Consider the following 22,290-nt stretch of genomic DNA (forward strand, 5'->3'; position numbering starts at 1 on the left):
ACTTATAGGAGTGGAAATTGCTGAAAGAAACCAAGATCAGTATGCATATAGCCTAAGCTTATTTTCAGTATCCTTCTACAACTAACTGGCTGAGTAACTGTATGGCTGATTGACCGATTGATTGGCTGACTGACTGACTGGCTGACTGACTGACTGACTGGCTTACTGACTTTTTGAGTGAATGACCGGCAGATTGATTGACTCTCTGACTGGCTGGCTGAGTGGGAGGAAGGAAACTATAGATTAGAATAGATAATGGCAGAGGTCAAGACATTTGCAACACACACTACAGGATCCTCTCTCTCTCTCTCTCTCTCTCTCTCTCTCTCTCTCTCTCTCTCTCTCTCTCTCTCTCTCTCTCTCTCTCTCTCTCTCTCTCTCTCTCTCTCTCTCTCTCTCTCTCTCTCTCTCTCTCTCTCTCTCTCTCTCTTCTCCTCTCTCTCTCTCTCTCATTGCTCTCTCATTTCTCTCTCTTGTTTTCTCACATCTCGCTTCTGTATCAGTCCGGCATACAACAACACAGAGAAGGAAAACATGATGAGTTGATGGCCAACATCTCAACTTTTCCAGCTTATATCCAATTTCAGTGTTTGACCCAGTGCAATGTTTAAGGTATTTATTAGCAAAACGTAGGGCTGGGTGATATGGTTGAAATCAATATCATGATAATCATAAGGATTTTTCTCGATATCAATATATATCACGATATGGTTTATGTATGCAAAATCACGTTAAATAATCAAATTAATGTCCATCTCATTGAACCGAATGGTAATGTTAGGTGTGATGTCAAACAAAACTAAATATAATAATAAAATAATAATAATATTCCTACCATACCTCATTTTATCAGAGTTTTTAAGTATAACTTGCTTGTCATCATCAATTTAGACAGCAGAAATGTGTGTCACGATATCAAAATATCTTCATATCATCACGATATGATTCCATTGAAAGACGATAAACGGTGATATTGAATTATCGCCCAGCCCTAGCGAAACGCAATGTTTTTGCAAGCCTGCCTGCTGGTTTTGGGAAGAGTTTTAAATGTAATGCGAGCGAAAAGATGAATGAAAAGCTGAATTTCTCCTTCCATTTGGGGATCAATGGAGTGTCACGTGACTTTCAAGAAACATTGGTACAAGCACGCGCACACACACGCGCACACACACACACACACACACACGGTAACCCCCGTGCATCTAATTCCCATTCTGCCTGTTCCTCTCTGCTGTCCTACTCCCATCCCAGCTAAGTGGATTTCCTGGCCAGCTCTGAGTGCTTTAGTACCCCGGTCTAATGAGACAGCATTATCTACACACCACCTGTCTGCCTGCCAGCCAGCACCGTGGTCCTGTGTGTGTGTGTGTGTGTGTGTGTGTGTGTGTGTGTGAGAGAGAGAACGTGTGAGGGTATTAGGATTAAGAGTGTCATGCAGCCAGATACTCAGGAGGGTAGGTTGTTGTATCCCCTATCGGCTGTTGTAAGCTTCAGTCTGTCTTAGAGACCGGAGCAAATCGCTGTGTTTTCTGGTCTTCTCATATTTTAGGAGATTTACTTCTGAGTCTGTATGGAGAACAGGTTTATGGTGTGTCCACAATGGCTGGTGCAGTGTCTGAAATTAACTTTTTGGTTCACTTGCCAAGTACTGGTAAGCTAAAACAGAAACGTAGCAGCCAAAAGTATTATTTACCAGCCAAAAAATATATATATATATTTTACATTGAAATAATTCACCCTACCCATTTTCAATGCTGTTTTGTCTCCAGAATGGGGTACTGGGTGAAGCCTTCAAGAAAGAAATGAGCAGATTTATAGATTTTATTTTAAACATGCTCATTCACTTCTACAATAGATCTTTTTTTGTCTTTATCTTCTTTTTTTTTGGGGGGGGGGTTTGGTGGCATTACACCTGCTGTGTGTCATGTGTTAACCATCCAGACAGTGGAGAAAAAGAAGTTTGATACAGAGTCATTGTTTTGCTTTGTTTTTGTGTGAGTGTACGGTGGTCAGCAGGGACAAAGTTTGACAACAGACAAAGATCAAAGACCTATATATAACCAAAGCGTTCAAATGGCATCGTCTCAAAAAGTTGCCAGCCGGTGTGGCGAGTGACAGTTATTGATTTATTCACCAAAGACTAATTTTGCCAGCATTTGGCGACTGGTGGGTGCCAATTTTGGAGTCTGGACATTGTAAAATTCACCAGCTGCTTTCACTATTATATACTATAAAACAGGACTCCAAATGATGCCTCACCTTTAGAGTAACCTACCAGCTGCTTTCACTATTTTACCAGCTGATACCATTTTTAGAATAGAGTAGGAACTCCAAATGATCGCTTGTTACCTGCCAAAATTACCAGTAGACTAACTTACCAGACACAGCTAAAATTTACCAGCATTTGGCTTGTAGCTGGTAGCAGTTTCCTTCCCTCGTTTGAGTTTTCAGTTTCCTTCAGTTATCATGTTCCTACAGCTGGGTTTCAAGGCAGCGATGTACATCTTACAACTTCAGACGCCTATTTTCTCCCTGCTAATTTTCCTATTAAACACTGTCTGAGTTGAAAATCTTTATTTTAACAAAGATGCTGCTGAGAAATGCACAAAGAGTTGGACGATAGTACTGGCAATAACTGCAGCTCTCTCTCTCTCTCTCTCTCCTCTCTCCCTCTCCCTCTCTCTCTCTGTCTCTCTCTCTCTCTCTCTCTCCCCCCTCTGTCTTCATTGTCTCTCTCTGTAATTCATTCATCCACTCTCTCACACACACACACACACACTCTCTCATACTTACTGTAATTCTCTCACACACACACACTCAGCCCTTTCTCTCTCTCTCTCTCTCTCTCTCTCTCTCTCTCTCTCCCCCTCTCTGTGTGTGCCGTGGAGGAGGCAGGTTTTAACGAGCTTTGAAGTAATTAGGGCCAGCTAAGATAAGAGTCTTATTTCAGCACTGAGGAAGAGGAGGAGGAGGAGAGGGGGAGTAGCGTACTAGACCAGCATCTTTTTTTTGCCGCTCCTGTGAACAGATAGGCTAACAACTCTCTTCTGCATCTGCATATTCGCCTCCTTAAAGAATGTTTTTTTCATATACAGAAGAGGCTCGTCCCACATCTGGGCAAACATACATGGAGGCTTTCACCGCCTTTGCATTTGCATTTTCAGCATCTAACTGATGCTTTACTTCAAGTGGTAACAACAGCAGAATAAGCTTCAGTCCTTGCTTCAAATCTTCGTTTTTATATGAAGCCATGAGTTGTGGCTTTTTGGGTTGTAGGACGGCGGGGTTGTGTGGGGATTTTTGGCGTGGGCTCCTCTGCAACTTAAACGCTTCTAAATGCCGCTGTGAGTTCTTAGAGAGTCTTCAGTCCCTGTTTCCTGGGTAAAATCCACCCCGGCGGCGAGCCCAGCACCTAAACCTCTCTAAAGCTCCGCTCTCTGGGGAAAAGCCCCGCCGAGAGGATTGAAGCGGCGAGAGAAAGCCGATACACTTTGGTTTCTTAACTTCTGAGCGGGACGTTTCAAGCTAGCGGGGTCAGCTGTCCCGTTTAGTTTATTGTTGTGGAGACCAGTAGAGCAAAGTCGATGATGATTGGGTGTAATGTTGTGAACTTGGCATAAGGCTGTTTGTGGGTACAGGCTAGTATTGGATGACTGCAGTTCTGTGGAGGTGGGTGGGCTTAGGACGACGGTGATCCTTCTGGAGGTGTCAACTAGGGCTGGGTGATATAGTTTAAATCAATATCACGATAATCATAAGGATTTTTTCAGATATCGATATACTGTATATCACGATATGGATCACGTATGAAAATCACAGTAAATAATCAAATTAATGTTCATCCCATTGAACCGATTGGTAATGTTAGGTGTGATGTCAAACAAAACTGAAATTTTAAATAATATTCCTACCATACCTCATTTTGTCAGAGTTTTAAAATAAAATTTGCTTGTTATCATCAAATTAGACAGCAGAATTGTGTGTCACAATATATTAAAATTGACATATCATGACGATATGATTCCACTGAGAGACGATAATATAACGATAATATTGAATTATCGCTCAGCCCTAGTGTCAACAGCCTAATTCAATCTAACATCTGTGATGGGAGGTGTCCTGCTTGATAAACACAGTGACATATCCGCACTGCCGCACCTCTCTTTACTTAAATGTCCGAGCTAGGTTTCTGCATAGGTGCACACCCAGAAATGGCACAAAGGATAGTTAACGTCTGATCTTGTGTATTGGTTAAATGTTGAAACGGCAAGATAAAACCATAACCAAAGTCATAGGCTTGACTTTGAGCTACTTGGCGCAGGCTAACATGATGAAACACAAGAAGAATAGAGAAAAACGGTGAGATTAAAAAAATTCAGATGGCTCACAAAAACATTTAAAAAAAAAAGAGCTCACACAGTATTCTGTCTCTGAAAGTCTACATCAAAGTAGCCTTAAATCTACTTGCTGAATAGAATCAGGCTTTTGTGGGGTTTTTTGGAAGCTCAATTAAGAGGATATGAAACAGGGTGTCGCTTATCTTGGTGAACACAGGGGAAAAAAAGAAGCCATACACTGAAAACTTGTAAAGTAAAGCTTACTGGGAGCAAAACTAACTGCGCTGGTCTTTCCTTTGTTTAGAATAGACTTCAGTTTTTTTTCCTTATTCCATGAACAGATTGAACAAACAAAACAAACAAAAAGCATGTGTTATACAAATATACAAACTTGCATAAACAAAGCCATTTCTTTTCCCTTTTTTACTCCCTGCTGATCCTTCTTCATAAGTGTTTGTGCTGTCTGTGATGGAGCTAAATTTGGTAGTATATTTTTAACCAAAAAGAGGGGCCAGCAAAACAAACCCTGACTTCAGTTTGCATCAAAGATAAACCTCTGTTTCAGTATTTACCGTCTCGCCCCCCCTCATCCCGCTCCTCCCTTGTTATCACACATGGTGAGACTTTGTAAATGGTGAGTACTGTACTAAATCACCAGAAACAGAAATGTGGTTAGCTAAGAACTGAACTCGCCTTTCATGGTTCCTTGCTTTCCCCCTCAGGCATGACCAATCGCTCCCAGATAGGATCAGGAGGGAGGAGGAGAGGTGACTAGTGAACTCAGCTGACCTTACCTGCTTTCATCTCAAGCCATGTTTAATTATTGCTCAGTCTATTCATACTGTTGGCTGACAAGGGACCTGCATTAATTTTTTCAACAAGAAGCTATTATTTCAGGGGGAGTTTATTAGATTTTAATGAACTGAATGTGAAAGCTTTGTTTGACATTGATCTTCTTCACACTTGAGCAAACCTGAAGTTGAGAGTTACGCTCTCTTTACCTTCAGCATTTACCACAGAGAGGCCCTTGAACAAGGTACCAAACCTCTAATCGCCTCATGGACAATTGTACCCATGTGATGTGAATGCGTGTCATGGTACGACTGAATGTGTGCCATGGTATGAATGTTAAAGCTGCTCTAGGCAAGATTTTTATTTAAAAATACACCCATGCTATCAGCTGTCATTACAAAGTGGGGCTGCAACAGAGAAGAACGCCCCATCGCCCCTTAAGATGTCGTAGATTTGCCCTAAATTCAATTCTGGTGTTGGGTGTGGACAGTAATTATTATTTTTTTGATTAATCAACTAATCATTTAGTCTATAAATTGTCAAATATAATAACAAATTACTATCACAAGAGTCCAAAGTGATGTCTTAAAATTGATTACTTAGTCTGACCAGCAGCTGCCAAAAAACTCCCAAAGTATTCATTTTATAATGATATGAAATGGAGAAAAGCAGCAAATCTTTCCATTTGTGAAGTTGTAACCAGAAAATGTTTGGTATTTTTACTTAATAATAACCATTGATCAGTTGTCAAAATTATAATCGTTAATTTTTCTATTGATCAGTTAATCGACTAATTGTTTCAGCAGTAATGGACACTGGCAGGAAATCTTTGAACAGGAACTCAGAAATTGAACTAAAGACATACAAACTGTCTCCTAAACAGTGGTGAGCGTGCGCTCCTCTGTCCAGACAAATCTGGACTCACCAATTATGGCTGAACATCTTCACCGCCTCCACCGCTACAACACGCTAAGAAGAAAACATTTTTCTGAAGTCAAGTTATTTCTGGCGATTGTCCTGAAAATTCAAACTGTTCCCTCTTGTTGCAATTTGGGGCCTAGTGCAGCTTTAAAGAGGGTATTGCAGAAAAAGAGCATACATGCTTAGAAAAACACTCTTCTCTGGATAAATACTGGTTTAAAAGAGACTGGTCTAAAAGAGACTAAAAGAGTCTCATGGCACCAGCACTGCACCAGTTGAGTACCACTGTGCTCAGAAGTCCCGCCCAACTACATTTAATTTCTCTGTTTCCTGAGAGGGGCAGGGTGGAGAGTGAGTAATAGGAAACTAGCAGGGACAAACTTGGTGTGAGTCAGTGTTGAATTCCTGTGTTGAGCCAAGCCTTTAGTAATAAGAGTACTGATCCAAAACCCTGGGCAGGCCGCATGGCTTCATTACCCTTCACTGTGACAGGGCTCACAAATTAAATAACGTAATTTAAAGCTACAATATGCCACTTTTTCACATTAAAATATAAATAAATAAGATGTATTAGCCTATATATTATCAGTGTTTGTCTGTCTTTGACCCTGTGTGTACAAGCCTAAATCGTCCTGTGTATACCATTTGCTGTCACTGTGGCCAGCGGTGAGCTAGTTGTGGCCATCCAGGGGAGGCTACCTGTAAAAAACATGGTGAACGTCAGCGTTGCTTTTCATCTGAAGGAGAAGAAGGGGCTGAGAAGCGATGCAGAGCTGGCTTGTATACTGCTATCTCCACTGGAGCTGCTGGTGGGTTAGTTTCCTTGCTCAAGGGCACCTTGACAGCAGTTGTTGAGGGAGTGGAGAATGTTCCTCACTCATTTCCCCCGCCCAGATTTTCCAAGCTGGTCTGAGGTTAAAACGTTCAGGAGTGAAGCACCTCCTCCCTGTGAACTACAAAGTCATAAACAGAGACCAGTAGACTCATCACCCCTGTTTATACCACCTTTCATACTTTAAATTTCATGTTTCTATTTTAGTCATAAAGCTGACGTGACTGACAGTGAGTGCAGCAATAGAATAAGCCTCAGTTCCTACACCACCAACATTTTGAGCAAGGATCAGAGCCACAGTGCCTTGACAATATTCCTATAAACTTAGAATGATCATATAAAAGAGAAATGCTATAGGAAAAGACTTTCTTTTTTAACCACTCAGCATGCCTGCTCTGTCTGGAGTGGAACAGGAACAACCAGAGCAAAATAAAGTATTATCATTACCTAATAACATTTTGTGTGTAAACTGGTACAGGCGAAATGTGGAAGGAGAAATTTGCAATGCAGATCTGTAATAATGCCCGCCAGCTCTGCCGCCAGTGATCGTATGCGGCTATATATTTGCATAATAATAGATGAGAAACAAGAGAATAGTGTTTTAAATAGCTTACTGTGGTTATTAGGCTGTTCTGCTGTTTGATACATGAGTCCTAAATAGGCTTTGCAGTGCAAAGTGTAAGTCTGACATTGTACATTACATTTCATCCTCTCCACCTAATCTTGCTCAACAAAGTTTTCCTTCTCGGCTTGCCTCTTATTGAGTTATCTAGCACTTCTCTATCACATATAATCATTCGAGGGCCACAGGAATATTTTACTGCCTCTATTGTCAAGGTGTTGTGGCTCTGACCCTTGACCTCCTTGCTGTTGGTTGCTTGTAATGGTGGTGATCCAGGAATTGAAGCCTATGCTACTGTTGCTGTTGGTAAGAGCGTCACATAAATTACTGTAAAATGTAATGTACATTTTCCTGCTAGATGAGAGAATCCTCACATGTAGTACAGCTTTCAAATGTGTTTAAAAGGAAGATTGTGTGTGTGTGTGTGTGTGTGTGTGTGTGTGTGTGTGTGTGTGTGTGTGTGTGTGTGTGTGTGTGTGTGTGTGTGTGTGTGTGTGTGTGTGTGTGTGTGTGTGTGTGTGTGTGTGTGTGTGTGTGTGTGTGTGTGTGTGTGTGTGTGTGTGTGTGTGTGTGTGTGTGTGTGTGTGTGTGTGTGGCAAGTCACACTGACTACTGAAGACAAGACGGTACCTTTCAAGCAGTTCTTCATCTCTAGCTTTTTGTATTTGTATCTTAGCCACCACAGAGCGGCTGGTAAACTGTGTGTTTGGGTGAACCATTTCTGACACAACTTTATATAATTATTTAAAATTGATGTGAATGAATGAATTAATCATCCATTAAAGCCTACAACAAAGTGCTTTATAGTAAAATTTTATCCCTGCAGTGTCACAGCAAGCTCCCTACACATAGAATTTGAATTGATAGAACAGTCATTCCCCATTCAAATCTACACTCTCGAATGGTCATTTGGCTGGTTCACTTTACAATGGCTGCCATAGAATGTTTGATAAGCGTTGTCAATCAGAAAGCTGATTTGTAGCCATGGCAACGGCATCATTTGGATGGACATTCCAGTGGCAGTTGTGATGGACATTGTAACTTTCTGAGTCTCATGTTCTGTCCACACATGAAGCAGTCGCTCAACAATCAGTCACTCAACGGCATCGGTCCGTTCCCGGTGCATTGTGGTACTTTTTTTGTGAACGAGGGTAGCCCATTCACTAGCTAGAACAGTTCACGATGCATTATGGGTATATTTAAGTGGACTATATAGTTGTCAGAATGTTAGTAGAAAACATTCAGACAGCACTAAGCAACCAAAATGGCCAAATCTCTATATATAGTGTACTTTATAGAAGAAGTCGTTTATACATGTAGGGCTGGGCGATATGGAAGAAATGGTATATCACAATATTAATAGGGTATGTTTTTCAATATCGATGTATATCATAATATTTGCTCACGTGAAATCACGTTAAATGAACCAGTTGATGTTCATTACATTGAATTGCATGGTAATGACAAGTGTGATCTTCAGCCAAAACCATGTGACTCAAATGATATTCTCCAAAATATGGCAGATGTCATTTTGTTAGAAATTTGAGTTTATATATGCCTGGTATCAATAATTTAGACAACAGAATTGGTTATCACAATAATAGGATGTCATAATTTCATCACGATATGACCTCATTTAAAGACGATATACGCTAATATTGAATTATTGCCCAGCCCTGTTTACATGACAACATGATCAGAATTCTATGGAAGCCATGTAAAGGTGAACCAAAAGGAAAATTACCATGATACCCTAGGAAGTGTCCTTTCTATCCTACAACATTCCCCAGCACCGTCTTCCAAGTCTACTGGAGCTATGATAACAGATCTGTTTCACACCAGCGAACTCTGCCTAGCAACGGCTTGGCCAATCACCTCGCAGTCACAGGGGCCGGCACCTGATGCTGGACAGACAAAAAAAGATGGAAAGTAATGCTAGAGATCAGTACTGCTGCGATCAATTATTGATTTTGTGTGTGTGTGTGTGTTTTCTTGTGTCTGCATGTGTGGGTGTATTTTTTTTTTGCCTGTGTGTGTGTGTGTAAGATATTCTGTCAACATCAGAGGCTTATATTTACAGATCACATTTCAACCAGCTGCGATCACAAGAGCGTAATTACCTATTAAATGATAAGCGGTTGGAGTCAGTCCAGTATGTGATATTATTGCATTTAGGTCCGTTTTACTTGATTCTCCTCATGCGTCGTTCATGCATTTTGCATCTTGTGATTCTCCTTTGCTTTTTACTGTGTTTTACTGTGATTTACTACAACAATGAGAGTAAAAACATGGGAATAAAAACACACAGGAGAAAGTAAGAAAGATTGCCGACTAGCTCCCTCAACGCAAAACCGCATCGCAACCAATTTTGGATTTGATGAGCATGGTTGGAAGAGGCATTTGACAAATCGTATTGCTATTATTGTTCCACTACTATCTGTGGTTAAGGTTTTAGCACATAATCTTGATTGTTTTTTCCTCTGTTCAATCTGTATTTTAGCATTTTTTATATGTGCAAATAAATTCTGATCAATTCATTTCATATAGAAATTGAATTCTTATTGTTTTTGTTGTTTGGTCTGCTGAGTGTTTACCTTCTCTCTCCTTTTTGAGTGTGTATAAAAAGGCCGCAGTGTTTGTTGACAGATCAGAATCAAATGACCGAGTCCATGAAATATACAGGAGGTTGACTTGGTGACATTGGCACAGAGACATGTCAGCAGCATACAGGGTTTCACAGTATATACTCGCATACGCAGTACGAGCGCAACACGACCTCACATACAGTACATATCACCCTACATATAGACATTCAACACGTCAGAGCTGCGTGCGTTCGAGCTGCAGGCTAAACAGTAAGCAGTGATATAAATGCAGCTGTTCTATAGTGTTGTTAATCTGTCTCTTAATCCGTCTCCGCCTCTCTGTCTTCCTCTCTAGTACTGGATCAATGAGTTCACCACCTCTCTGGGCATCGGAGTCTTTCACTCAGGGATTGAGGTCTATGGCAGAGGTAAGGTTACATGGAAATATGAAACCACTGATATCAGTTTGGGGGAGTTGTATCAGAGGGGATATGGAGAATATGATGGGTATCTAACCATCTGCCTTTCCAAGCATGCTAACCTTAAAATGTTATTTACAGATGCCATTTGACCCACCAGGTCTTTCACACAGATGGAAACAAAACACAAAAGATAGAGGAGAATACACATAATTAATTAGATGTTTTTTGCATCAGAACTGCAGGTGTTGATGTGTTGTGTGTGTGTGTGTGTGTGTGTGTTCAGAGTTTGCCTATGGCGGACACCCGTACCCATTCTCAGGGATCTTTGAGATTACACCAGGCGATGCCACCGAACTCGGGGAGACCTTCAAGTTCAAGTAAGTACTGGAGGCTCGTGTGTGTGTAGATGTGCAGGATCGCCAGTATACATTTACATTTCCCCTCTGTTTACTCAGTGTGCATCCAACAGTTAGCCGGTTTAGTCAGTTATCCAGCCAAGCAGCTGGTCAGTCAGACAGGCAGTTTGTCAGTTGGTCTGTTTGGGCGTTTTCACACCTGCGCTTTTAGTCCGGTTAAACCAGACTCTGGTTTGTTTTCCCCCTTGGTGCGATTCGTTTGGGCAGGTGTGAACACAGTAATCGCACTCGGGTGTGGACCAAAACAACCACACCGAGACCCTTTAGAGGAGGTGGTCTCGGTCCGGTCCCAAACGAACTCTGGAGTGGTTCGTTTGTGGTGGGAACGTGATCCGACCTCGATCCGACCCGACTACCAGGTGTACTCAATTTACTCTGCAAGTTTGAGCTAAACGGCTCCTCTACCCAGGTATAGCAGGTATAGCCAGTATAGCATTTTCAAGACCTTTCCTCGAAGTGCATTCGGCATTCTGCTGGTACAGTTTTGCCTGGTATATTGACCAGATAATTACAACAGTTATGAGCAAATGCCAACTCTGCCGTTGCTCCATGTTGCATAGCAATGTGCACTAGTCCAGAACACAGGACCTTCTTCCTGTATTTACTTTCTTGCTCCCGCCCCAGACACATCTGACCAATAAGCGGAGTGAACGTTCTCATGTGGTTTGTAGTGATGCGTTTTGGTTCGCTTGGATTTTTCTCCGTGTGAAAAGAAACCGAACCAAGGAGGAAAACGCTCCAAGTTTACAAACTCATCAACTGATTCGGACCAGAGCAAACGAACTACAGGTGTGAAAACAACCTTAGTTATGCAGTCATTCAGCTCGTCAGTTAATGTCAGGCAGCTAGGTGGGTGTTTTGCCAGTCAAATAGTCATTATCCAACAGTCAGTCAGCGAGTCGGTGAGCCAGCCAGCCAGTAAGCTAGACAGTCACTCAGTCAGTTATCGAGCCAGTAAGCTTGATCGTAAGTCAGCCAGCCAGCCAGTAAGCTAGTTAGTCAACCAGCAAGTAAGCCAGCCAGCCAGTCAGTCTGTTTTCAGTCTGTCTGTTAGTTATACAGTGAGTCTGTCAGTTACTGTCAGGTAACTAGCTGGATGTTTTGCCAGTCAAATAGTCGTTATACCACAGCCAGCCAGCCAGTTAGACAAGCTAGACAGTCAAATCAGTCAGTCAGTCAGCCAGTCAGCCAGCAAGTCACTTTACCTGCCTATAGAAAGCAACTTACAGATGTAGCATATGTGTATATTTTGCGTTTATTTTGTGTGTGTCTGCTTATATGTGTATTGCATCGTATGTGTGTAATATACATGTATGGGTTGTCCTAATGCCATGTTTTACCCATAGAGCTACACGGGACCAGTCAGTCATTTAGTCATTGTCCAACAGTCAGTCATCCTTTCAGCTAATCATTCATTTAATAATTCAGTGTGCAAGCCAGAGATTCCAGGCCTGTCCAGTCAGTAAGCCAGCCGGTAAGCCAGAGTCCTCCTGTAATAAGGATCTGTGTTAAATGAAGCAGACTGGAGCTCGCTGCTGCCTACTGGCATAGCAAACAGAGACGGAGGGAGAGAGGCAGAGAGAAGACAGTATGTGACAGGAATTTCATCATTTCTCTCTCCTTTTTTTCCCCCCCACATGGTTTGTGGCAGCTAACTTGGACAGAGACAGAGGGAGAGAGGCAGAGTGAGCGTGAGAGAGAGAGAGTAGAGAAGTGGAATTTCACTTTTCTCTTCTCGTGACATTTACTGTGAATTTGAAATGCGAGAAGAGGCAAAGAGAAATAACTGCTGCACAAAAACTGGGAAGTGTACAGGCTTTTGAAGCTATGCCATATGAATAACTTAAGTTACCTTATAGGTTTCATCATACATGCTGACACCGATGGTACATGGACAACCATACCTCACACACAGTGCAAGGTTACAGTGGACATATTATGGGCAGCAGGCTGTACATAACACCCTACATACTGTATATACATTCAACTTGGCTTTATACTTGACAGACCAAATTGTAGTTAATGTTAATTGTTGACCTTTAAGCCTTCGAAAGCCCACTGTATAAATCTCACTGTATGAAAATAGCGTGGGTGTCAATCTGAAAATAGGTTTACCTAGTTTAGCTCCTGAAAAGGTAGTGCTTGTAAATGTGAGATAGCCTACTTAGAGCTCTGTCCAGTCAGGTCAATATGTTTTTGTATTGCCATAATGAGCCTAGGGTCAGTCTGTGTGTGTGTGTGTGTGTGTGTGTGTGTGTGTGTGTGTGTGTGTGTCTAACAGAGCTGTGCTGCTGTGTATTACTTCTGCTCTAGTTGATCTGCCCTGTGGCTTTGCACAGACTCTCCCTGGCACGCGCGCACACACACACACACACACACACGCACACTTGGTCTCTCCATGCAAGCCACTGGACCATAAGTATAGATGATCCGGGATAAATGCCTGTATCGTCCACTGTGATGTCTCTCTGCCAAACAAGTCAAGCTCTCTCTGAATCTGGAATCTATAATATTAGCCCGATACCAGCGTTTGTTATGGAGAGTACAGAACATTTGGAACAGCTTCTTTTTCCATGAAATACACCGACTGGACCAGGTGAATCCAGGTGAAAGGTGTGATCCCTTATTGATCTGATCTGGTGAATCCACTTTAAAGGACAATTCCAGCGTACTTTTGAGTGTTTAGCTCCTTTTTTGGTTTGAAATGAAAGATATTTTTAAATCGGTTTTGCCAAACCCTCTCGCGCTCATTCACTCCCATTCAATGCCAAACAGCATAGAAAACAACTGGAGACTTCTGATTCAGTCGGTAAAGGTAATCCATCACTGTGAATGGGAAGCTAACAATAATCTTTTGTCACTAATTTGACTATCAGGCTATAAACCGAGACATTCCATTCACTGTTTCATATTAATTTACCGAGACTGCTGAGACGAGACAGGAGGGGGCGTCTTACTTCCGGCTTCTGCTTGTAAGCAAGAAGAGCCAAGATACCGCTTCCAGGTCACTACATGTCCACTGTCTGTTTCCCTTTCCCAAAAAAACTCAGTTGGGGACCCACCCTCTGTCAAGCCAACCTAAAACCACAACAAGACGCTTCTGCCAGCTGTAGTCTGTAAAATGAAAGGGAAATTAAAGCTAGATTTTACACAATTCTATCTTAAAATTTCTGTTCTCTTCTCTCCTGGGAGTACCTTGAAATATTTAGCCAGCGTTTGTTTAAAAATATTTACTTTGTAAAACGACTAAGAGGAAGCAAAAATAGCAAATATCCGATCTACAGTAAGAGAATGCGGGAAATGAGCAAAAACTCCAATGATGCTGGAATTGTCCTTTTTAATTATGGAGGGAAGATGGAGATGAAAACGAGGATATAAACAGTTGAGATATGGACTGTGCAAAAGGAGGTGAAACTCAATGTTAGGGAGTTGGTCCTAATGTTCTATCAGTGTATAATCTCAAAAATTAAAGTGACTAAATCACCCCCCCACCCCCAAACCCCCCCCCTCTTCCAGAGAAGCCATAGTGCTGGGCAGTACAGACTTCACAGAAGAGGATGTGGAGCGGATCGTGGAGGAGATGGGGAAGGAGTACAAGGGCAACGCCTACCACCTCATGCACAAGAACTGCAACCACTTCTCCTCAGCTCTGTCAGAGGTGGGACACAAACAGACACAGACACACACACACACACATATGCACACACACACACACACACACACACACACACACACATACACATATGCACACACAAACAGGCAAGAACTTAAACTAGTTCTCATTGCTTCCCCAGAGTGTGGACACCTAGATAGACACACACATATGCACTGATAGTACATGTGCAAGACCCCAACACACACACACACACACCCACACACACATACACACACACAAAATGAAGCACGTATACACACACAATCTGCCATCACCTATGTTTAGCTCTTGCAGAAGTGGAGCAGCCTTCCTACATAGATGCAAACATGTACGTACACACACACACACACACACACACACACACACACACACACACACACAAATACATAAACATTAGCATGTACACACACAGATGAGAATCACAAGCGCTTCACTTCAGCTCTCACAGAAGCAAGACACACACACAAGTACAAACACTTGGACAGTCCTCATCCCTGTACACATCTCTCTCTCTCTCTCTCTCTCTCTCTCTCCCTCTCTCTCTCTCTCCCTCTCTCTAGTCACGTCTCCATTCAGGTTTTGCGCAAATTCTAAACAAACTTTTGAAAAGTTGACAATCTTAAAATTTGAATCTGGTGCGTTTCCATTAACGGCTGTTTAGCGAATAAGTAGGTTTGCAACTTTTTTGTGATAGTTGGGGAGTTCTGTCTCTCTCTCTCTCTCTCTCTCTCTCTCTCTCTGTCTCTCTCTCTCTCTCACTGCTATGAATACTGAACTTGTCTGACTTGAGGTCCAGAGAGACAACAGACACTCACAGTCAGTTTACATCTTGCTTTTTTCTCTCCTACATTAATGCCTGAGTGTGAGTGTTTGAACTGTGTGTGCGTGCGTGTGTGTGTGTGTGTGTGTTAAATCGGCTTTTCTTGGTGTGAGTAATGAGCAGGGAGTCTTACAGTTAGCATCTGGCACTGAGACCAGGATTAGGACACACTGATACAAGCCCAGACATGCAGAGCCAGCTGGCAACCACACACACACATACATACACACACACACACACACACACACACATACACACACACACACACACACACACACACACTCTGCCATCCACTAAAGATGCATGCAGATTTGCAGAAAGAGATACACACAATTGCAAATGCTTGCACTTAAACAGATGTGGACGCAAAAACGCCTTGACAGACAGACATACACATCAATATCACACACACACACACACACACACACACACACACACACACACACACACACACACACACACACACACACACACACACACACACAGGATACCTTAGGGAAGCAGTCTTGCCCTCAGGGTTTCATCCTCATGTTTACTAATGTAACCTCTTAGTGACTTTGAACATCTGATTAGTAGGAGGGGGGTTAGAGGGAGGTGTGTGTGTGTGTGTGTGTGTGTGTGTATGTGTGTGTGCGGGGGGGTAGAGAGTAGGGCTGAAAGATTTTGACAAAAACTCTAATTGGGTCGTTCCGTGTCAACTCAACCAGAGCTCGGCGGCTCGAACTTTTGATTTTGATAATTTTTCTCCTGGTGGAAGATATACATAAATGAGCTACTGCCATAGGCACACATCACAAAATCAAGTGCTGAAACTGTCAGAATCTTGTAGTCTACCTCCAAGTCTCTCTGTGAAAGAAAAATAGTGGAGCTGCTACCTTTCTCAGTGTCGCTTTTAGACCCCTAAACTTGCTCCAAATCATAGGCGAAAATTATCGTTTTGACCCTCTCTCTACAAAATTGGGGGAAACTCAGTAAATAATGATCAGTGAGCTTTAATATTTGGGCTTTCTTCATCATTTATGTATATCTTCCACCAGGAGAAAAATTATCAGAATCAAAAGTTCGAGCCGGCGAAGTTTCTGAAATTTGGTTGATTTGACACGGAATGACCCAGCTGCGATTATTTGACAGATTATTGTGATTGGGATTTCAACTAATTCAACACATTTTTTTTTAGAACTTTAAAATGTAAAGAAAAGTGATTTTGTTAAAACAAAAATTGATGTCAGTGTGCAAGATTTTGAGTCTGATGAAAGGTTTTCACCAATATTATTCATGGACCAAAGATTACCTGCAGCTCTAAAACACCTTGTTCACAAATCCAGTTTGGACACAACTCTCTCGCAGCTTCTGCGATTTGGAAATTGCAAGTTCATACTGCGATTTAGATTTTTTTTTTTCAATTAATTGTTCAGCTCTAGTAGAGAGGGGTGAGGGGCACGTGTTACATGTGTTTGTTGCTTTGAAAGATGAAGCATGGCGACTAATTCTCCAGAGGAAGAGAGAGAGAGTGTTTGATGTGTGCGAGTCTGATGTCGATCTTCCTTTTGAAAGGCAAATCGTCTGCCCTGATGACACTCAGACTCTTTCATACTAGCGGACGGACTGAAGACAATGCCGACTAACACCGGTTCATCTGAGAAACTCGATTAGGACGGCACACAAAAAGCGGGATTTAATAACAATGGCGAGGAGAGCAGGGAACGGTACAGAAGGTATTTCTGGGCCCAAAAACCTTCAAGTCCTAAAAAATAATATCCCAAGTTGTTCCTGTCCAATTGAAAAATAGTCACCCTGTTACCCCGTTCTCTCTTCTCTCCTCTCTCCTTCTTTTCCTCCTCTCTTCCTTTTCTTCTCCCAGACAGTTTTGTCAGGAAAAGGTGAAAGAAGAGGGTCTCCTATCTCTTCTGCCTTGTTTTGTCTATTTTCGTCTCAACTCTTCAACTTCTCTTCTCCTTAACTTTCCTTTTTTGTCCTTTCCTTCTCCTCTCCTCTCCTCTCCTCTCCTTAACTTTCCTTTTTTGTAATTTCCCTCTCCTCTCCTTAACTTTCCTTTTTTGTAATTTCCTTCTCCTCTCCTCTCCTTAACTTTCATTTTTTGTCATTTCCTTCTCCTCTCCTCTCCTCTCCTCTCCTCTCCTCTCCTCTCCTCTCCTCTCCTCTCCTCTCCTCTCCTCTCCTCTCCTCTCCTCTCCTCCCCCCTCCACCCTCCCCTCTCCTCCCCTCCCCTCCCAGACAGTTATTTCTATTAGGAATCACACTCACCAGCTGCTGTAAAATGCCAGCTGATCTGCCAAGATTAGCCTCTGTTGGTTATTTAAAAGCTTGTATTGTAACTGGAAAGGGGATTTTCCAAAACATCACATGTGAATGTTGTGCGGATTCCTATTTAATTGCCGTTCCGCTGTGATCATTTGAGGTTTGCCCTCCCTGTTACGCCGATGAAGGCAGCTGAAACACATTAGAGCAAGCAACAGCGATAAAAGCTTGTTACGTTTTGGATTTAAAAGAGTGCCTTGGCTTCCTTTTCTTCTAAACACACTCCAACTTTGAATAAGATTGGGGATTTTTTTTGCTGGCAAACTTAGAAAGTAGTTGTTGAAGCATAAAGCAAGTACACAATCTGGTATCCTCTGTCAACTGCGTGTAACGTGGCATGACATGCGTAGTAAGATATAATTAGAAGTGTTTTTTGGTTAGAAGCAAATGCACTGATTCCCTATCTCTGTCTGCTCACGTGTGTAAGAAAGCAGCCTGTCATCAGCTTTGTAAAGGTCTGAATGTAAGCATAATGAAGGCCCTTTTGGCTGAGGAACAAACGCTTCGTTTCTTGGAAGCCACTTGTCCCATAATGCCTTAATAGCACTGATGGGGCTAAGTGATGATAATTGGTTCCACAGTGAGAATGCTGCTGCCTGTTCCTGCATGCTGCTAGAAAGAGAGGGAGAGAGAGAGGGAGGAAGGAAGAGAGAGAGAGGTGAATAATGATCTATCAGGTATCTGACACCAGAGACACTAGGTGAAAGGTCCTGCTGGAACTAGACCTGCTGATGGATGGTTAGATGGATGAATGGATTCTGTATAGGCAGGACTGCATAAGTCTGAAATAGAGAGAACAATTATGAAATAGAGAGAATTTTTGTCAATTGTGATATTTAAATTGTTCTTTTGTCCACTCTCTCCTTTCTCTGTGTTATGCACAGACTCTTCTGGAATAATACAAATTTGAAGCTATGTAATGAAACGTACTGTACTGAAATAGTGGAATTTTATGTCTTGTCTTTATGTTTTGTGTGGACCCCAGGAAGAGTAGTTGTTGCATTGTACACATAATAATAAACAAATAAGCAAATAGGCATGCTTGACTCAAAAACTTATACTTTATGGAGTGCAGACTCAAAAAAACATACACTTTAGAAAAAAAGGTTTGCACTCATGTAATATGTATTTTTGTATTTTTTTTTGTTTGCACAACAGCAACGCACGCGTTTCAGCCCATGGCCTTCCTCTGTGTTTCTGCATAATTAATCACAGACAATCTTTTATTGCACTCAACAGTCATTTCCACAGCTAGTAATCGTGTAATTTGGCGATAGTAAAATGTTTGTTTGTTAATAAAGTGCTATCTTATCTTATATTTTAAATTCTCCTGAAAGTCCTGGTGAAGCAGGCAGCTCCATTTGGGGGAGAGAGAGAGAGAGAGAGAGAGAGAAACTTTACATAGACTAACTTTGGACAAACATAGCAACAAGCAATTTTGACCATAATCGTGCCCTAAGTATAGGTCAGTTTTACTTTCTTACAGTTCCCACTTTCTTACAGAATTCCTGGAATGTCACGGAATTTTAAGAGGCGTATTTTAGACAAGGAAAGTAAGGGAATTTAATCAATTCCATGGTGAAGTCAGGGAATATCAGGGAATTTTATTAACAGGTCACTTTATAGGAATATAGCAGAATGTATTTTACTACCTTTTCTTCTTATGTCTTCTCTTTCTTGTTTTTAAACTGTGCCAAATGCACTACCAGTCAAACATTTGGACACACCACATTTTTTTTATCCTAACTATTTTCAACATTTTACAATAATAGTGTTGACATCAAAACTATGAAATAACACAAATGGAATTGTGCAGTGACCAAAAAGTGTAAAACAAATCAAAACTATCTTATATTTTAGATTCTTTAAAGTAGCCGCCCTTTGCCTTGATGGAAAGGCAAAGGCTTTGGAAATAAATTCATACATAGGATCAACTTCACTGTTCATATTTGTCTAAGAAACACATTTCAAGCATTTAAGCAGAAGCCTTTAGATCAAAATGGCTTTAAGAGAATGAAAAACATAGAACAATCAATCAGGTGTGTTCCAAACCTTTCACTGGTAGTGTAAATAAATAAATAAAATAAATCTACCTGTTTGACCTTTCCCTCCGTCTCTGTCCCTCCTCTTACCAGATCCTGTGTGGCAGGGAGATCCCTCGCTGGGTCAACCGCCTGGCCTACTTCAGCTCCTGCGTGCCGTTCCTGCAGAGCTGCTTGCCCAAAGAGTGGCTGACGCCGGCCGCCTTACAGTCCAGCGTCAGCCAGGAGCTGCACGGGGGAGGAGAGCTGGAGGAGGCGGAGGACGCTGCCGCCACCGCCTCCCTGGCCTCCATGTCGCCGTGCTCTCCCACCTCCTCCAGCCCCTCCTCCCTGCCCCGTCAGCCCCGCTACCAGCCCCGCCGGTAGGAGCTGGAGGGCCTGCCGGAGAGCGGGCGGCGTGGCCTTACGGTTAGAGAGACGCAGGATCGTTCCCCGCGATGGCCGACGAGTCCAGCTACGGCCGTGTGTCCTGTCAAAGTGTCCTTGAGCAAGGCACTGAACCCGTACCTGCTCTGGGGAAGAGCGTCAGCCAAATGCCTAAAATGTAAAAAATGAGACCGAGCGGAGGAAGGGCTGTTATCTGCAGGGCGAGGGACTCTGCCCCGCGACCAGGGCAGGAAACTAACTGTCATCTGCCAGTGATAGTGGCTGGCAGATTCCAAAATCCCACCCAACATTTTCCCAAAACAGTCAGTTTCATTATTTTACCAGCCAAATTGCGTTATAGAATAGAAAAAAAGGCTGGTTGTTTACCTGCCAAAGTGTCTCCTAGAATAGCAAACATTCCAGTCTCAAGCAAAGTTTACCAGCACTTGGCTGATGGCTGGTGTTGATTTCCCACCATGCCCCTAACCCCAGCTCATTGCTGCAGTACATCTAGGGCGAGATGGAGGCCAGTGAGGGGGGGTTGGGGGGGGGGGGGGGGGTTGAAAAGAGATCTGGGTTTTGTAGCCTGAGTTCTTGCCCAAGCCGTGACCCTGGAAAACCTGACTCCACCCCTGAAGTTCAGAGGAAACCGCCATGAGGGGGAGAGATGCATCTATCCCCAGTCCCCCATCATCAGATATTTGGAGCGACTCCTATTCAGCAACCACATGGCCATGCCATTGTCCAGTGGCTGATTTGATGTAGAATGCTGGGTGTGCAGTAAGATCAATGAGGTGAATGTGGTGAACGCTGACCTTTCTCGTTTTGTAGAAAATGAATGGACCTCCGCTGATTGGCTTCGCAAGTTGCTAGTGGTGCTAGTCATATACATGTTTGGCCCTCCTCCAAGCTGCTGATATGGTTGGGACGGGTTGGAGGGTTGAGGGAAGACTCACTCTCTTTGTGCGCCCAGAGCTGTCCCCTCCAGAGCCCCGGCCCAAGGCGGTATACAATAATGAATTGCATTTTTAATATACGGACATACAGCTGAGAACTGGCAGCACAGGGTCCAAATGACATTTCAAAGGGATTCCATGCCTTGGTGCTGACCTGAAAATCCTGCCCCAAACTCTGGGAACCATGATTCACCGATGGCCTGGTGGTTAGAGAGACGCTCCTGTAACCGGAAGGCTCCAGGTTCGATCCCCCGTGATCACAAGTGTTCGCCCTGCTGTCATGTTCTTGTGCCTGACACTGACTCCTGACCACCTGCACTCTGACGCCATCTTAAGAGGAGTGGAAGTGAAAAGATTAATATAACTGTTGGCCATCAAGAGAACTTGGCAAAGATGCCAGTAAATGGCAACTGTTGCCTTCAGCAGGGAGGAAGATTGTCATGTCTCAAAATCAAACAAATCAGTGTGGATAGCATAGGGGCCTCTAATGAACCAAAGGGATGAAAGTCATGAAACTTTTGATTATAATCATGGTGATAAATCACCACCAGCCATGCGCTGGCATGTTTTGACTGTGGCTGGTAAGTTTATCTACTCCAACCAGCTAAAGTTCAGACGTCCTATTCTACAAATCACATTTGGCTGGTAAAATTGCGAAAGCGGCAGGTGAATTTTGGAATCCACACACTTATCTACAATGCCTCAAAATGCTGTCTGTGCACCAGGACCTCAGCTACTTGTTCTTCTCACAGCAGTCTGGAAATCTTTGTGGTGGACTTCAGCCAGAACTACAATCAGTCTCACTTTCCTCACATCCCACCCTGACATGTCAGGGGGGAAACAGATAAACTGACCCAGGACCAGTGTCCAGACGGGTGAAAATCCCTCAAGACTCCTCGGATGTGTTCAGTTCCAGGTAATCCGCGCTTCCCAAATTCCCTTTCTTTGTCCCCTTGTTCGAAGTCAAATCTATATTATCCAATGCTGGGCATCTGTAGCAGCCAGTAAGGTCATACCTGGCCATAATGGAATAACTGCCAGCAAATATAATAAAGCTGCTAAAGAAATAATAAGCTCTGTTCCAGTTGCCAACAGTAGCAGACTGTGGTGTTTAACTGTGTGAGTGTGAAGCAGAGAGTGGCTGAGAATTCGCATATGTGCACTACAGTGGTGGAACTAATACTCCCATAAAATACTATAATGGA

The 22,290-nt window shown here is 42.7% G+C and overlaps 1 protein-coding gene across 1 annotated transcript; it reads left to right on the top strand.

The window, feature by feature from the left end:
• The first annotated feature begins 6,760 nt into the window (after positions 1–6,760).
• LOC139656185 (deubiquitinase DESI2-like) lies at positions 6,761–20,652 on the top strand. The gene is made up of 6 exons (XM_071533689.1): positions 6,761–6,859; positions 9,840–9,890; positions 10,445–10,517; positions 10,795–10,888; positions 14,444–14,585; positions 19,857–20,652. The coding sequence occupies exons 1-6, from the start codon at positions 6,761–6,763 to the stop codon at positions 20,127–20,129; spliced, it is 732 nt and encodes a 243-aa protein (XP_071389790.1). The 3' UTR covers positions 20,130–20,652.
• The last annotated feature ends 1,638 nt before the right edge of the window (positions 20,653–22,290 follow it).

Source organism: Centroberyx affinis, unplaced genomic scaffold (genome assembly GCF_046629955.1).
Source record: "Centroberyx affinis isolate AG114_WGS23_722 - 3 ecotype Tasmania unplaced genomic scaffold, CSIRO-AGI_Caff_v1 ptg002406l_1, whole genome shotgun sequence".
Lineage (NCBI taxonomy): Eukaryota > Metazoa > Chordata > Actinopteri > Beryciformes > Berycidae > Centroberyx > Centroberyx affinis.

Bases quoted from the DNA above. Each gene is read 5' to 3' on its own strand.
- LOC139656185 (XM_071533689.1), top strand. From the start codon at position 6,761: ATGGTGAACGTCAGCGTTGCTTTTCATCTGAAGGAGAAGAAGGGGCTG. The intron at 6,860-9,839 runs GTGGGTTAGTTT...ATTGCCGACTAG, and splicing joins TATCTCCACTGGAGCTGCTG to CTCCCTCAACGCAAAACCGC. The intron at 9,891-10,444 runs GTTGGAAGAGGC...CTTCCTCTCTAG, and splicing joins TTTTGGATTTGATGAGCATG to TACTGGATCAATGAGTTCAC.